Source organism: Neolamprologus multifasciatus, chromosome 20, assembly GCF_963576455.1.
Source record: "Neolamprologus multifasciatus chromosome 20, fNeoMul1.2, whole genome shotgun sequence".
Lineage (NCBI taxonomy): Eukaryota > Metazoa > Chordata > Actinopteri > Cichliformes > Cichlidae > Neolamprologus > Neolamprologus multifasciatus.
This window is the reverse complement of record NC_140458.1, coordinates 32802601-32820369: the sequence shown is the minus strand read 5'-3', so window position 1 is coordinate 32820369 and position 17769 is coordinate 32802601. Positions and strand designations below refer to the sequence as shown.

The 17769-nt window shown below is 38.9% G+C and overlaps 1 protein-coding gene across 1 annotated transcript; it reads right to left on the bottom strand.

Annotated features, from left to right (window-relative positions):
- Positions 1-1121: 1121 nt before the first annotated feature.
- Positions 1122-16597, bottom strand: LOC146495350 (ATP-dependent 6-phosphofructokinase, muscle type-like). Its single transcript, XM_085145824.1, has 23 exons — positions 16308-16597; positions 14618-14901; positions 13584-13657; positions 13367-13444; positions 12055-12244; positions 11103-11268; positions 10887-10931; positions 10455-10563; positions 10266-10361; positions 10082-10174; positions 9225-9350; positions 9058-9122; positions 8662-8725; positions 8408-8554; positions 6350-6420; positions 6176-6263; positions 5919-6071; positions 5659-5823; positions 5371-5432; positions 4754-4865; positions 4559-4658; positions 2364-2469; positions 1122-2274 (listed from the first exon to the last, which is right to left on the bottom strand). The coding sequence occupies exons 2-23, from the start codon at positions 14706-14708 to the stop codon at positions 2133-2135; spliced, it is 2343 nt and encodes a 780-aa protein (XP_085001950.1). The 5' UTR covers positions 14709-14901; positions 16308-16597; the 3' UTR covers positions 1122-2132.
- Positions 16598-17769: the final 1172 nt, after the last annotated feature.

Here is a 17769-nt window from a genome sequence, read left to right as displayed (position 1 = left end):
GCTAACATTCTATTATGCTGGTAATTATGGATCCATAATTGGATTATCAACATTGTGAATGAGAATGGCTCCAGTGTTTATGTACCATTCAAAACAAAGCACTCAGGGACTGGGGTATTTGTGTGCAGCCCCAAACACGTGCTTGACAAAAGACACAGAGACCTGCAAAGATTTTCAGATATCAACCAATTAATCAATTTTAACCTGAGTTTGACACACACTACACAGCTTGATGCAAAGCAGAATGGATCAATGCTCTGACTCATCAGACCAAGCAGGATTCTTACAATCTTGCATTTTATCAAATTAGCCTCAGTTTCCTGTTCTTAGCTGACAGGAGTGGCACTCGGTGTGGCCTCCATCTGCTTCAAGTTTTGACATGTTATACATTCAGTGATGCTCTTTCACATATTTGGGTTTTAGCTTATAGTTATTTGAGTGACTGTTGCCTTCCTATCAGCTCAAAGCAGCCATTCTCCTCTGACCTCTGGCATCAACAAAGCAGTTTCACACAGGGAACTGCTGCTCACTTATATTTTCTCTTTTTCAGTACATTATCTGGAAACCATAGACATGTGATCAGCAAGTCTTGACATACACAGCCCCACACAAACAACCACATCATATTTAACCTCCTAGGACCTTGCGTCCACATATGTGGACATCACATTTTGGGTTTTCTAGACCTAAAAACACTAATATTTCTCTACAAGTGCCTGATATCCACTTACGAGGACATTCTACTGCCACTGTTCTATCAAAATTTAAAACAAATGTCCTCATATGTGGATCTCATTTTTGTAAAAAAAAAAATCAGGTTAAAAAAAAAGATCTGGCAATTCTTTGTTTTTACATTCATGAGGTCCCAATATGCCCAAATATCAAAGAAATATTAAAAATGCATGCCATGGAAGAGCTCAAGTCTTAGGAGGTTAAAGTTACTTCTCTGGCTGATTAGCTATTTATGTTAAAAAGCAGTTAAACGTGTGTACTTAGAAAAAGTGCAGAACGAGTAGGCCAGGGTTCTATAAATCAGTCATTTGTTCTTTTCAAGTCTACGTATCATCACAGCGATATGGGAATTTCAGCAAAACCATAAATTAGTAAGTGCCTCAAAAGAATAAGTCAGTAAACAAAGCTTTTATTAACATGTTATAACATTTGTTACCAGAAAATTCACCAAAATGTATTAAAAACAAATGAAACAAAACAAAGGCTGCTTCAGTTATAGTCACAGTTCTTCGTTAAACATAGGTAATCTCTTTGTTATGGCTTTTTCCACATACATTTATCTTTATGACAAACCCATACAAACAGAGCTTATTCAGAGAATAATATATCTGTGTTTGAATGTGTGCAGAGGATATTTAGGAGCAGCAAAACAGATCGCAATGAGTCCATCTTTAGCTGCACCCAGCTCAAGTATTGTTCAAAATCAGGATAAAGAAAAGGAGGCTGAATGTGTACCGATGGACCACGTTATTATAGCTGGCTGCTTTTACCAGACAGCTATGGTTTTCAATTGGGGTTCAAAATTTTCAGGGGCAAGAACTTCTTGGAGTAAAGGAAGTTTTCTAAAGATTTGTGATTGAGGCTTACTAATTCAGATGCATTAGGTGTAATTATATCAGCGCTTCCAGTGACCTAAAATTCATATGTATAGGTGTAACGGGTACAATTTACTGTGGCTACAAGGAAAAACAAAACAAAAACACTTCTAAATGACGTCTAGATGATCATCAGGTCACTCAGTTGCTAAATATGTAAACTTTTAATCACTGTGTTCGCTGTATGGGTTTTGATCAGACACCATTTCCACAATAGAGTGTAAATTAAAAATTAGTCTGCTAGTTTCTCTGGACAGATCACATTAATTGGCATTAATCACCAACAACACAGTGTTTTGGGGGGATTATCAGTCATCTTTAATGGCTTGTTTTCTTCTGCACTGTGTATTCAGGAAAAGCTTTTCAGGATGAGGGCTACAATGAGGAAGCAAACAATCAGGACAGGAAAGATAGCAGCTCTTTTACTGAGGCAGACAGATGGGTAAACAAGAAAACATACGTTTGTTTATGGAAAAGAACAAAATTCCCCCGTCCAACTGCGTGCTAACAGGGAGCAGATGGCATCTACTTCCCAAGAAGGCTACTCTTCTTGATCACATGCTCCATGTCGGCGTGTTCAGAGGTGTCCAGTTTGATGTCATATTTAGCCAAGATCTTCATGATGGGCCTGATTTTCAGCCACCACTGTGTCTTAGGGATGCGGCGCCTGCAACAGATGGGAGGGATCATTCACTCAGATGCTTGTTATTGAACTTATATTCTTACAACATGTGAGCTCGAAAATATATATCATACTCAAAATCGGTGTCTTCCTTCAATTCAGCGAGAGGTTGGAAGGTGAGGGCCCTTTTTCTCATTCCCAGCACGCAGGCAGAGTCTGCTGTGTTAGCAAAGATACGACCTAAAAGCCCCAAAGACAAACTGATTAACGAATTCATGATTCACATTCCACATGATTTACTGAAAGGAATATTCATAACATATGATTATGTATGAAAAATTTACATTTAGAATGACAAAACATGACGTAGATCTGCTACACGATTGTTGTCAATGTTTGGTTCGGCCACTTGGAAGCTTTTACATATTAGAGCATTGAAAATAAAAACAATCATCTGGTCTTCTGCAGCTTTAAAAACGGCATCCTTTTCAGTTTCTGTGAACAATTTCACAGTTTCATTGTTTATTTAACCAAAACTAAATGAAAAAGCAGAAGCATTGTTTGAAGAACTAAAGCTCACCCCGTTGTGCAGTAGTTTTATGTATCACTGTATCAGTCTTTCTAATGTCCACATATTTATGGAAGCTCTGGACCTTGACTAGACTATTGCACCGCCTTGATTCTTTTCTTTTCCAGCTATTGTGTTGTAGATTAGCTGGTGTGACTGAGATCGTTGTCCTGTTGTGCGAGCTAGTTTCAGCCCAGCTTTAGCTGTCACACAGATGGCCTCACATTTAACTGTAGAATACTTCAATAGAGAGGTGCCCTGATCCTGTGGCTGCAAAACAAGCTGAAATCACCACCGTGCTTGACCGCTGATATGAAGGGTCTCTTCTGACCAAACACAGCACTGGGTCTTATTAGGGGTGGGGGAAAAAATCGATACTGTGTAGCATCGTGATATTTTGTTTGCTAATAATGTATGGATACAGGGACAGCAGAAATCGATATTTTGTTACAAAAAAGGTTTTTGTGCTCCGACTTCAGAGCATGTTGATCCTTTTTCTGAGCAAGAATCCTGACATTCCTTCACTGTCCAAATGTGTTTAACTTGTTTTTGGCAGCAATAAACATGACAGTTTACTTATTTTAATTTAAGACATGTTTTATTTTTATTAAGTTTAAAACTTTTTTTATTTAATGTAAAATTATATTTTGTTTTAATTTACTTTCAAATTCTTCAGTTGCTGAAGGGGCTGCATAGTTTTCATAAACTGCATAGTTCAGAATAGCTATAATTGTACCAGATGGTTGATTCAGTTAAGTTGGACTAGACTGTAATACAAACCGTTCAGTTTGTCAACAATCAAACTGAAATGAGAGAAAGACTGAGTGTGACTTTGATATTAGATAAAATGAATATTGATAAAGTTTACCTTTATGTACAGAATCTGAATATCGAAAAATATTTTAAAAAATTGCAATAATATTGTATCGTGCGTTAAGTATTGTGATAATATCGTATCGTGGGATGTATGGTGATTCCCACCTCTAGGTATTATGGCCAAATATCTCCCTCTTTGGTCATGTCTTTCAAAAGGACATTGTTCTAGGAGTTTTGTGGTTTGTTTAGAAGCAATTTTGCAAATCCAAGTCATCCTTTAACGTGCTAACTGAGGCCTATAGAGTCTGAAATGTAGCACTTGAGTTTTTCGCAGTTTCTCTGAGGATTGCATGGTCTGACCTCGGGGTGAATTTGCTGGGACATCCACTCATGGAAATACTGGGAGCTTTTCTGAATGATCTCCACTGGAGAGCAATCATTCTCACTGTAGAATGATGGACTTATATGGCTTTATCTGACTGACGGGCAGCAGCAGTTGCTCCTCTAACAGCTCTGCTGATGTCTTTCCTCCTTGGCGTCATGTTAACACACATTTGAATGCTGCAGAGCAGAAAACTGCCAAAAGCTCTGCTTTTATAGAAGTGCTCAAACTTAAAGACGATCAGTTAATCAAGTGCAAGATTGGCAGCAACTGGCTGCTACTTACCTTCTTTTTCACACATTTGTCAAATAAATCCCAAGATGATGTAACAGGTCATGAGTTGCTGTTTATCGTATGTTTTATTAACCTAATTTTAAGGCCTGCTGAGGGCTAGATTAGTTTTATTACATTTTGATATGTGCAGACTTAGAACTGACAGAAGGTGTACTTTTTCTTTGCTACGACTTTACAATATATCAGATTCAAGAAACTTTACTTCAAAACTTTAAACAACGGCATATTTCATCATATATAACACAGAGTTTGGCTTTAAGTGCACATACCATGCCTATAGCACTCCTTCAGTTTGTCAGTAAGCCACAGAACTGCCTTGGCACCCATCTTTGTGCCGAAGTTTCTGTCGAAGGGTGTAGGAGTGCCGCCCTGCAGTTGGTAGAGGACACGCAGTTAGAATAAATCACAGAAAAATGAGGAGCAAACCAATTATTGCGCTCGGACATTTCCCCTCATGAACACACCTGCTGCATGTGTCCGAGGACATTCTTACGGCAGTCAAAGACGCCTTTTCCCTCCTCTGAGTACAGGTTGAAGATGAAATCAGTCGTGTAGTTGGAATTGCAGCTTTCATTCCTTTTGAACAATGAACAGTAAATTATTCTGCTGTTGCCTGAAAATAAATGGACTTTTATCTGGTTTCACAGCATGAATTATGGGTCCTGTTCACAGCAGACATTGTAAAGGTGTAATAATGGCTCATTTGAATTCAACTGTGACAGTGAGCCAATCAAACTAGAGCAGATAAATGAAATTCAGCTTTTACTAGTTTTATTATTTAAACTGTGACTTTCCTTTCGGTTAAAATTGCCTGTTGTATAAAAGAACTCGTCTCCTGAGTTCTTATTGTTTTGAATATCCTGAGTTTTTGGTGTTTGTACTACAGAAAATTGAAGCACTCGCTGTGAATTTGTGATTGATGCTCTGCTAAATCAGTAATTCACAATGACTAGAGGGTTACAACAACTGGATATTCCGAAGATTTACTCAGTAGCAGGTAACCAGATTACTGGTTTTATACCAGGTATTTACCTTCTTCCTGTTGCACTTCATTTCTTTTCCCTGCCAGAACAAAACCTACCTAAGAATCAGACCTCTCTTCACTGTTGTCTTCATCTTCTCCACCATGTGCTGGACGTTCGTCTGTGAGCAAAAGTTCACCTAATTACTTTTCAGACTCCGTAAACTTTAAAGACAGAAAACTGAAACCAAAAGAGTCCAACACAACAAATTCATTATGTTTCTGTGGTCAGGAAGAAACTGCCCTCTTAAGACAGTCGCTTCAAGCAATGAACTCTGGCTTTCTTTTGGAGCCACAAACACTCAAACCTGATGGCCATGCCCTCTTCTTCAACGACTTTCAGCTCACCTCCAGATCTTTAATGTCGAATTTCTCCTCAAAGATGTAAGCGGCATCAGCCCCAGCAGCCAGACCTGCCATGGTGGCTAAGTAGCCACAGTATCCACCCATAGTCTCAACGATAAACACGCGGCGCTTGGTGCCTGCTGCAGACTGCTTGATCCTGTCACAGGTCTGCAGAGAAACAAACCAGAAAGTAAAAGATAAACTGCTTCCTTTTTAATTTATGTTTGTGCATGTGCGTATATATTTGCTGTTCAGCCACTAACGGAGGTGATGGTGTTCAGGGCAGTGTCGGCGCCGATGCTAAAGTCAGAGCCAGGGACGTTGTTGGATACGGTGGCAGGGATAACCACAATGGGAATGCACATTTCCTCATATTTCTCCCTAGCCTGCACCAGCTCGAGGCCTCCAACATACGCCTGCAGCACAAGAGGAGACGCAGATTCATTTTTTTCTGTGCTTCTAGTTTCAGGAACTTCTGCTCACTTTGAATGAGCAGAAGAGAAACAAAGCCACTTCTTACCTCAAAGCCGCCAATGATCACCAAAGCGTGGATGTTGAATTTGGCGATGTTCTGGCTGATCTCCTCCAACCTTTTGCCTGGAAGAGTTCTTCGGGAAGCCACGAAAAAATACAGGATACATGTTTATTTTCCAAATAAAAAATCTAATAAATAAATAAAAATACATATTTTTACCTCTTGGTGCCCAACATTGAACCTCCTTTTCCAGTCCAGCCACTCACAGAAGTCCATATAATGGGCTCGATCTGTAGTGAACAGGAAGATCTAACTGAGATTATATAATAAAAGTAAAACACTTATAACTATTGGAAGACAAAGTACAGTACTCACACAAGAAACCAATGACTTGAATTATTTGAAAGCATGTATCTGCATCTGACCCCACCCAATAAAAACAGAAGAGAAGCAGAGGTCTTTTATTTTGAAAGGCCCGTTTTTTATTTTTTTCTTTACGTGACACAAAGATGCAAAAAGGGGAATAGCTCCAATTTCATGGGTACAGGGGCTTTTATATTGCTCCCAATATAAATTCCGAGCTAATCAACTGAACAACAACTGAACCAACTAATGCCACACACGCGCACGTGCACGCACACACACACACACACACACACACACACACACACACACACACACACACACATTACTGAGTCCAGTCAACAATTTCACCACAGCAACTTCTCTCTCTCTCTGATGCTACAAGCAAGAACACCGGTTGTTAACAGAGATGGGCTGTAACGCGTTACTGTAATCTGATTACTTTTTTAAAGTAACGCGTAAAGTGAGGGATTACTATCGCAAAAACGGTAATTAGATTACCGTTACTTTCCTGTAGGAACGCTGCGTTACTAAAACCGTGATTTTTTTTGCGAGAATGTCTCATGACAGTGACGTAAGCGAGTGCGACGTTCCTGACAACAGCTGTGTGCAGATCAACAATGGATCATATATCGAGTGCAGAGAGAGTATGAGCGTGCAGCGTTTAAAGCGTGGAAGTACTGACCTTACTTTGAGTTTGATTCCATAAAAAGTGACAAAAACATTAGTGTCCGTTGTGCGTGGGAAGAAAACTTCTTTTTACAGCGAAAAAACCCTAAACTTCCGAGCAAGCACCGAGTAGCTACGACGTAATGGGAAACTCACAGAGAAACTCGCGGATTCTTCCACTGACTGCTGCGGCTCACCTGCACCAGGGTAAACCTCCGCCTACTCTACTCCTGCTTTACAGGTGAAAATAGAGCAACAGGACCGCTAGTCTTTGACTTTATTTATTTTCTGCTGTGTTTTACTTGCATCTATTTGAAAGACTGAGTGTAAACACAAAAAATATTTTATTTTATGTGCTGGAATGTGCAGAAAATAGGTTTAAATATTAAACTAAGTCAGAGAATGTTGCATATAATTAAATTTTTACTTGATGCATAAAGTTAAAAGATTAAAACTGATAAAACAAGTTTTAAAAAAAAGAGACTTTTCCATTTGATTACATTTTGTATGATGATTATGCAGAAAAAGTAGAATTGAGCTGAAAGATCTATCGCTTTATCACCTATTCAGGTTGTAAATCGTGTTTTTAAAAAGTAACTAAGTAACTAAGTAATTAATTACTTTTGAAAATAAGTAATCATAAAGTAATGGGATTACTTTTCTGGGGAAGTAATCAGTAATTAGTTACTGATTACTTTTTTCAAGTAACTTGACCAACACCGGTTGTTAATAACAGCAGTTAACAACAACAATGTAGGGATATTTTTTAAAATCCTTCTCCTCACATACATAATCAGGCCCCATAATTATCCTACAATAGCACTTTTTTTCTCAGACTGGGGGCTTATTTGTGATTCTTGGAGTATTTAAAAGTAGAATGGGAGGCAGAGCCCTTAGTTTTCAGGCCCTCTTCTGTGGAACCACCTCCCAGTTTGGTGCTCATTAAAGTATAGATTCTTCTAACATGTGTTTTCAGTGCTTTGTTAGCCTTTTTATGTCTTGCATGTTTGTCGCCATTCATACTTAATATCTTGCCATTGTGACCACCACGTGTGATAACATAACAGTTGTTGTCGCTGTTTGATGGATGTGTTATGCTCATATTTTTTGATCTGACAGGGAACAAAACACCAGAGGCAACAAAAAGCAGTTCTAGTCTTCGTAACCGAAGTAGGAAGAAGACGTGCACGTGTGACACTGGTTCTCTGGTTTAAAAGGATAACGGATTACCAAAAAAATTATTACCTGTCCTTGAGCCAGACCGTCGAAACCTTCATGGACTGCCAGCATGGAGTGACCCTGGATGATGCCCATCCTCACCGCTGCACGCACGGCAGCGTTCATACCAGCACAGGGGGCGCCGATATTCATAATGGCCACATTGATGTTACTCTGCCAGCGACAGATGGACACAATGAGACAGCTGAAGGTCCTTTAATATGATTCAGTAACAACAGGGAGTCAGGAGGAGTCTGGTTTAGAAGGTGAAGGTCGCTCACCTTAGTATCTGGAGGATTGATGTGAGCCAGCAGCTTGTACGTATTCCAGTTGTTTTCAAAACTCCTACAAATCATAAAGGAGGGTTAAAAATACGGCTCAGCTGTTAGACTTTTACAGTGTTTAGTCAGAATAAACAATATAAAATTATTATAGTCAGTATTTTAATGATTTTTCCTTTTTGTTATTAGGCATTACTTAATATTTAAATGGTATTGCAAGTTTTACTTTAAAGTTTTTTCATTGATTGCATGTGCTATCAAATGTCTAATTTGTTCAGCCCACAGAGCAGATGACATTGGCAGAGCCTGAAGCTGCACAATTCAGGCTCCATAGTTATGCAAAGTAAGTCGATCACTTAAATGTTTTATTGCTATTACTCTCTGTGAAACACGTACTTTCCTCTGAGATTGATGGCATCGTCAAATCTGCCCTGAGCCATGGCAGCACTCACTTCTTTTGTCTGTAAAGCGTAAAGTCATTGTAGTGTTAGTGGACATCCTTCAGAAGAGGCAAAGCAACGCATTAATCATCTTTTTCCTTGGGTGAAAATACTCTGACGTACCACTTGCACGCACTCCATGAGCGGCAATCTGACGGCTTGATTCCCCGACAGGGTGACCACACAGGCGGGAGTGTCTGGGGTGGCCTCCAGCAATGCCATCACCGCCTCCACTCCCATCCTGCTGCCCTAGAAGAAACCAACAGAGCCAGTTCACCAGAGGGTGTACTACGAAGCAAGTTCAACACAGCTAGGCTTTCTTTCCGTTAGCTTTCTTGACCCAGTTCAGGCTTCGTTCATGCTCATCTAATAAAAACAGGTGCTTCACGGATTATATGACTCTTCTTCTGTATAAAATGATCCCTATGAGCGTCACCTACTCCACACAGATGTTATCAGATGATGATAATGAAATGGTGACTACAAATCTATAAGATAAAAAGATAAAATATTACAGTAAAATGTAAACACACTGTTACAAATAAGACAGGAAATTAATGTTGCAGAAAACTGTTAATGTGATGATTTCGTGCACAGAGGAGTAAAATAATTCAAGCTTATTTTATTGCAGACTGCACCCTCTGTACAGCTTGTACATATAAAACATGTTCTCCTAGCAGAGACTCCATATCCTGCTTTATATGCTGTAAATAAAAGAAATGTATTACAAATGTTGCATTTCCAGAGGATTTTAAACCTTCTCCAGACCAGGTTACGTGTTCAAGGTAAGTTACCATGGCGATTTAGCCATTTAAAAGCTACTTTTTTAAAGGAAACTCAGACTTTTAGCTCACTATGGTTTACTACTCCATTAATTCTTACTTCATAGTACACTCCTCAGGAGTCAGGAGCCTCAGTAGAGGCAGAAGTAGAGCTGTGTACTGTGTGGATTCTACTCTGCGTTTTACTGGGACACTCACCAGGATTCTGTCGAAGGCAGAGGGTGTTCCTCCTCTCTGCACGTGTCCAAGAACAGTGGTGCGGGTATCAAAGCCGAGTCTGTCAGTTACCAACTGGACACAAACAAATCCAGCTCTTTGTTCAGTATACTGTCAGCATAGCTTACAATCATACTCGCACAATAGTAAGAACCATACAGCTTACCTTTTTGATCTGGTCAGATGTAATCGGTTTGCCATCCTTGCACATCGCGCCCTCGGCCACAATGATCACATTTAGTCGAGATCCACGGGCTCTTTGCTAAAGTAAAAAATAATAATAATAACAGAGATAAAAGTACAAATATGCATGCAAAGAGAAGATGTGGGTATCTTCAAATGAAGAAACACTTACGTCTGACAGCCTCCTGCACAAGTGGTTCTCCCAGCCATCATCTGGCGGCATCTCGGGAATGAACACCCAGTCAGCTCCACAGGCGAGAGCCGTCACCAGGGCCAGGTAACTGCACGCATGTGTGCAAACAAACGGTTAACCAGCCTGATTCATAGACTTAGCCACAGGAACATGTTTTTTCAGCTGTACGTTTAAATCACAAAACCTCTTTGACAGTCACAAGATCCCATCAGTCCACTGACACAAACAATACAGAGGCATTCAGGTCATTTGTGCACCAGCATCATATTAATAAGTAGACTGTAACTGGAGAGAGTTGGTTATGTTATGCACTGTAACTACTTGTTGCAAACATGAATGAGAATAAATAATCACACAAATATAATAGTCTCTTAGTCTAATGACACACGCACACACAGATAGAGTACTGACCCACAGTGTCTGCCCATCACTTCCAGGATAAATGTCCTCTGGTGGCTGTGGATTTTGAACAAAATGAATATGCAGAATCAGTATATCCACTATAAACTGACAGGCATAAGAAAGACGATACGTCCATTTTTGTTCTAGAGTTTTCTACCTGTACATATGTGCAAACTATTCATTTGGTTTACAGATTCACTTTTTGAATGCACAGTGGGGTCTGACCTCTGTGCAGTCGTGGTGATGGCATCCACCACCTCAATGATGCGGTGCAGTGCCGAGTCAGTACCGATGGTCATGTCAGTGCCGCAGAAGTCATTGTCGATTGAGCCGACCATGCCAACAATATTGAGGTGGGACGATTTCTTAGCTTCTTCCTCAGTGATCTTACCTGCAGACATAAAACATCATCTGATGATACAAACATTGGTTTGTTTGTTTTTATCCCCATTTTTAATTTTCATGGTTTTCATTAGGCGAATGAAGCTATGTTTAGCGCCGTTTGTCCAAGACAAATTTCCAAGTGGAACAATAAAGTTTATTCTTATCTTATCTTTCTTGCAGCCTCAGACACACAGGCCTAGAGACTGGTTGTCAACCCCTTGGTATCTACTGGTTGCTAGGGTAAAATGCTTATTGCCCTTTGCCAACCACATAATGAGTGGAAAAAAAAATGTAAAATTCAGTTATTTGACCACTAAAAAAATAACTGAATTTTTTTATTCTTTTTTTATTCTTTTTTTATTTTTATTCTTTTTTTAATTTAATTTAATTTAATTTAATTTAATTTAATTAAATTTTTTTGCTCAGGGTGCACCATGTAAAACCGGTTAAAACCAATAAATAAATGTTTAAAAAGTAAAATTCTGTTATTTAGCCCTTACTGGAGCTTGTATGAGTTGTGTGACTGAGGCTTTAACTTATAAATTTAAACTTTATGCAGCATTTTGGAAACGTTCCCAAATTTAGTTTTTAGTGGTCAAAACAAAGCCCACCACTGTATATTCCTAGTGAATGCACATGCTTTTCATTATTTCCCCTACCCCATCTTTTTGTGATGAATTAGAAGCTAATCTTGGAAGAGAGACGAGGACAGACAGATTTAGTCAGACACAAAAAGACGACGCTGAAAGATTTGACAGATTTATGATTCTCGCAGCCTCGTTTGTCTCTTTACCTGCTCGGACCAGATCAACCAGCAGCCCGCTCCACTCGGTCCTGAACGCGTTGGCTCCCGTCAGACTGCCATCTCCACCGATTACACACAGGTTGGTGATGCCCAGCTTCACCAGGTTGCAGGCGGCCTTCATACGACCGTCTCTGCTTCTGAAGTCCTTGCAGCGAGCGCTGCCGATGACAGTGCCACCCTAACACAGGAAGAGGAGAAGCTTTTAGAACTGGCTTTGAACATTAATGCAGCATAGACAGACATTTAACCCAACAGTGTTTTCCATTACAGTTAGATATCATCAGGTCAGCTTTATAACAGCTCATTAGGGCCTGGATTCCCATGGAGTGAGGTTGCATCACGAGTAAAGACGATATCTTAGAAATCTGCCGCAGCCTCTGCTATCATTCACACACACTTCATAAATGTCAGTGTGTCACTCCATAAATGTCAGTGTGTCACTCCTTGCCAGACTGCTGTATTTAGATAAATAACTTCAGTATTACCACGATCCTTAAATCACAGGGCAGAGTCACTTGTTTAATGTCATCACTCTGCTAGTTGTGATATCAGAAGCATTTACAGAAGCATCCATTTGTTACCACAAACCCACTTTCATAGAAGTTGCGATGCTGCAAAAAAAGGTAAATAAAAACAGAATCCACTGATTAGAAAATCTCATAAATGCATATTTTATTCACAATAGAACACAGAAAATATATCAGATGTTTAAAGTGGGAAAATTGTATATTTTAAGAAAAATATTAGCTCATTTTGAATTTGATGACAGCAAAGCATGTCAGAAAAGTTGGAACAGGATCAAGTTTACCACTGTGTGGCATTCCCGCTTCTTTTAACAACAGTCTGCAAACATCTGGGAACTGAGGAGACCAGCTGGGGAACCTCTGGGAGAGGGAAGTTGTCCCGCTCTTGTCTGACAGGATTCTAGCTGCTGGAACATTTTGCAGATTAGTCAGCCTCTGAGGCTGACAAACTCCCTCCTTCATTTTTTTAGGTATTTATTTGCTTCCTTTTGTCATCGGCATAAACATTGATTGTAATGAGAAACTCAACTTAGGATCCTAAAAACTGACAAAAGATGAACTGATCAGAACGAATTTTGGCCTGTTAATTGTTGATTTCTTTGTCAAGGGTGACTCTTTAAATATTAATCCTTAACGTAGAAATAAAACAGAATTATTCAAATGTAATTTGTAAAATAGGTGAACTGAGCCTACAATATATATTAAAAAAGGCATTTTTAATAGTCTTCCTCATGGTACAATAAATACGGGTCTTTATTCAGCTGTATTTCACTCACCAGCTGAAGCATCATAGACACACTCTCCCATGTAGCGAGACAAATGTTTTCTCCTCCATCCACCAGGCCCTGGTATCCCTACAACACATGACAACATGCACCGTCAGGCCTGAGCTGATGCCTTCTGTCAACAGGAAACTCTCTCCTATGTGTCTCCATCTTATATTTAATTGCTGCATTCTGTTGCCGACATGTCACCTGTACGCCGCTCAAATACCTCGTGGACAAAGTAGACTTTGGCTCCAGTGTAGATGCCGACTCTGACTGTGGCTCTCACGGCTGCATTCATGCCTAAAAACACACAAACGATCTGATCTGTGATGACTGAACATTTCAAACTTTCTATCAAATATCACCCGAACACCGTCGGGCCTTATCTTAACCTTTAAGTGACCTAGTGTGCGCACAGGCACATGTCACGCCAAAAATAGCCATGAGGGAAAAGTGCATCTTGTGCATAATCTTGGCCCTTGAAGTTCGGCACACTGAAGGCCACTGTGGGACTTTGTGTTGTAGCTGACTGGCATGTTGCAGCTCTTGTTTCAATAGACAGCAGCTGTGGTTGGGGGTGTTTCTCTTGTCCATACCAGAAAAAGGTCACTGCCACTAAGATTAGCTCCAAATATGTAAAATAAAGGAACACACAAGGGGAAGAAGAGGCGAATAAAGCTCCAGAAGGATTCACAGGAGAAGCAAAACAAAAAATAGAGAGAAAGAGAAAAGTTTGTATTTAGTGTTTCATATTCACTGTGATCCTCAAGTAGTTCACATTGTTATACTTGAATAAAAGCAATGATAATAACCTTGAACTTGAACCTTTAAACAATCTGAGTTCATCCAGTTTTAACCCCACCACACTTCTACTCTGAGACGTTACGAGCAGTGTAACATTAGGCATTGATGGTGGAGTTAGTCCAAGATGTAATCCTCCCATCATGTGCTGGACTTCAAATGGGACTTGCAGCCAAAACTCCGTCAGCCTCTGACAGCTGTCATTCAGCACTGGAAAAAAGGTTGCTAGCCCTTTATATTCTCTGGCTTCTGATCTTATTTAAAATGCTGTGCAGTGAGAGCATAAAATGATCCTCTATTAGCATCCACGAGACAAAGAGAAACTAGGACTTCAACAGCTTGCTGGGATTCAGTGATCAGACACATCAGGAGGAGAAGATGCCGTCTGATCGTTTTTCCACCCTCCACTGAGAATCATTTTATGCTCAAAATAAAGCAAAGCCTCATTCCTCTGCTTACCCTGAGCGTCTCCTCCTGACGTCAGCACGGCGATGGATCGTCCGACCCCCATCTTCGTGGGGTCCACGGTTGGTTGGAGGTCCTTAGACATGTTTCCAGAGGGACCGGGCAGACAGGTGGCCTTGATGAGAGGGGGGAGAAAAGTACAGAGTGCTCTTCCTTCACTGTCTTCTCATGGGAGCCCGAGTACATCCACTGGTTTTATAGACTACTGTTCCTGATCCTGCCCCCTCCCACCGCTCACTCACACAGCTCGACTAAATATAATCGGGTGCAGGGATCACCTGCAATAAACAGCAAGACAGAGAAAAACATTGCACGTGGCAGGAAACGGTTTGACTACATAAAATAAAAAAGTACCCACACACCTACTTAATTGCTCAATCCAAAATACTACCAACCTGTTTTAATTTGACACACCCAGGCCTCACTGGTAACAGCCCTGTTCAGTAAACAGACAGGGATCTCTGGGTGACTGGGGGAAGTTTTATTTAAAATAATCAGTCTATGAAAGGTTACAAAGACATTTGTAAGGCACTGAGACCCTCCACATGCCCACAGTAAGAGGCATTAGGGCCCCTCCATTTAAGATCATCATGGGCCTCCTGCTCGCCCATCTCTGATGAGCCTAAAACGTTATGGTCCAAAGTTTGAATGTATATCACTCAATGTTTAAACATAAATATCTCAAAAACCATTTAAGATGAAATTTTAACTGATTTGTATAATAAAAGTGAATCAGGATTCATGTTCAAACATTACCTCAGATTTAACTGTGCAAAAACAAAAGGAGTCCTGAAATGTATACAAAGCTAAACCTTAAACGGAAATATTATAAAGGTTCACATTTATGAGAAAAATAATAATTTTAAGGCAAATCATAGGTGTGTGAGCAGAAAATTACCTAAAAATCTGACGATTTGGGACAGATTAACCCATTGTCTACAAACAGCAGGCAAAGTTCCCCCAAAAGCAAGATAACAACTTCCTTTAAGTGACCATCAAAGGGCCCCTCAGGCCTCTCTCACCTTAGGGAATGTCAGTGTTTATGACTCTGCAGCAGGAAGAAAACCACTGCCAGCTATCTGACTTTATGACTCAGTACACTTTTGAGCGTTTTTGAGGACGTGGGGGGTCTCGACCCCCACCAAACACAGAAACCCCCAAAAGAAAACATGCATGGAGGTGGCAGTTATCCGTCGTGGGGGTGCTTTGCTGCTTCTATTCAACATGCCACGCTGAGGGAAACATGTGGGTCGTCAAGCGAGACAATAGACCCAACCCCATGAGTAAATGCCTCAGGGATGAAACTGTTTAGGAATAAAATCAGAGTTTCTGACTGGTCCAATACAAGTGTGGACATGAAACACACACAAACACAAAAAGTAGCACATGCTTGCAAATTCTCCAAACAGCTTTTCTGCACAGTGAGACAGCATGGTCACAGATCGCATGCTATCCCACGTTATGCTTAGTTGCACCTGATGCTTATTAAACTACTTGATTTTTGATGACTTTAGTTTTTGCTTTAAAAAAAAACACTAAAACTAAATAAATAAAAAATCATTGATTTCTCATCAGTTTTCTCAAAAGCATCTATATAACAGAAAAGCTCTTCAAATAAAGCCTCGCTAAACTGTAAAGGCATAAAAGCTTTTCCCCAAACCCGACAAAACTTTAATCAGAATACCTGTGGAGAAGTTCGTTTCAGAATAAAAGCGGTTTGGTCCGATGTCACGATCGCGCAGCTCGGCTTTTGTTTCCTGAGAGCCAAAAATGGAAAAAGGAAAAAAAAAAAAGAAAAAGAGAGAGGTTTTTTTTTTTTTTTTTACGTTTTAAAGCGAGAAGGAAAATTCAGCGCCGGCTTTTGTCTTTGTCGTCAGTAACGACAAACCGAAAACAAGAAATCAAAATTATCAAAAAGGACCAATTTGTGCTTCGGGGGTATTTGTTTTTTGCTTAGAAGAATGGAAAAAAAATAAAAATGGAAGGAACGTGACCCGGAAGTAGAAGTCAATACCTCAAATAAAAGCACACGGTTTTTTTTAACTTATATAAAAAAAGTTGTCTTTTAGCAAAAGGTTTCAAATATGCTCTTATTTATTTATGCAGCATGATTTAAAAGCATAATTGTATTAGCTGCGGCTATGGAGCGATGACCCTCAACTAGTATGGAGTGGCAAGAGTGCCAGAATGAAATAACAAAAATACATCGTAGAAAACATTCATTTAAATAATTTTTTTAATAATTTTTTAAATAATTATTTAAAAAGAATTTAATTATTTAATTTAATAATAATTTTATTTAATTGTTTAAATTAAATAATTTAACTAAAAATAATTATTTAAATTATTTTTAAATAATTATTTAAAAATAATTTAATTTAATAATAATTTTATTTAATTATTTAAATTAAATAATTTAAATAAAAATAATTATTTAAATTATTTTTAAATAATTATTTAAAAATAATTTAATTATTTAATTTAATAATAATTTAATTTAATAATTTAAATAATTATTTAAATTATTTTTAAATAATTATTTAAATAATTATTTACACTGTGACTTGAATACATCTTACATTTGTAGATTGTACAGCTTTAAATTTGTCTCAAAACCCCATGTGGTCATGCAATGTGCCTGTAAGTGCGTATAAAGCGATTCGTCCACATATATTTAAGGCTTTGTAACTGAGTGAAAGATGTTAGGTGTGGTTTTAGACAGTTGTACACACAGAAATAATTTTGAAATGAGAAATGATCAGATTCATGAGCTGAAATGAATAAATTGTGCATAGATTTTTTTTCAGGTTTGGATGTACATTTGTAAAATAGTTTTACTTGTGAAGCATGAGCACGTGAGCCCTCAAAATACACAAAAATCACTGTACGCATGAATAAATATTTAATAATATTTGAATGAAATTAAATGAAAATAGCAGAGAACGGACCTACTTATTTGTCTTTTTAAAACGTATATCATGTATCTGGCAAGATGTTTAAGAATAAAAGATCCATTAATGTGTAATGATTTGGAAAGGACATAAACACTGGACTAATTATGAAAAAGGCAGTAAAAAAAATGGTACACCAGTATATCAAATAATATTGTTTCATCAACAGACTGTTCTGTAGATTTCTCTGTAAAG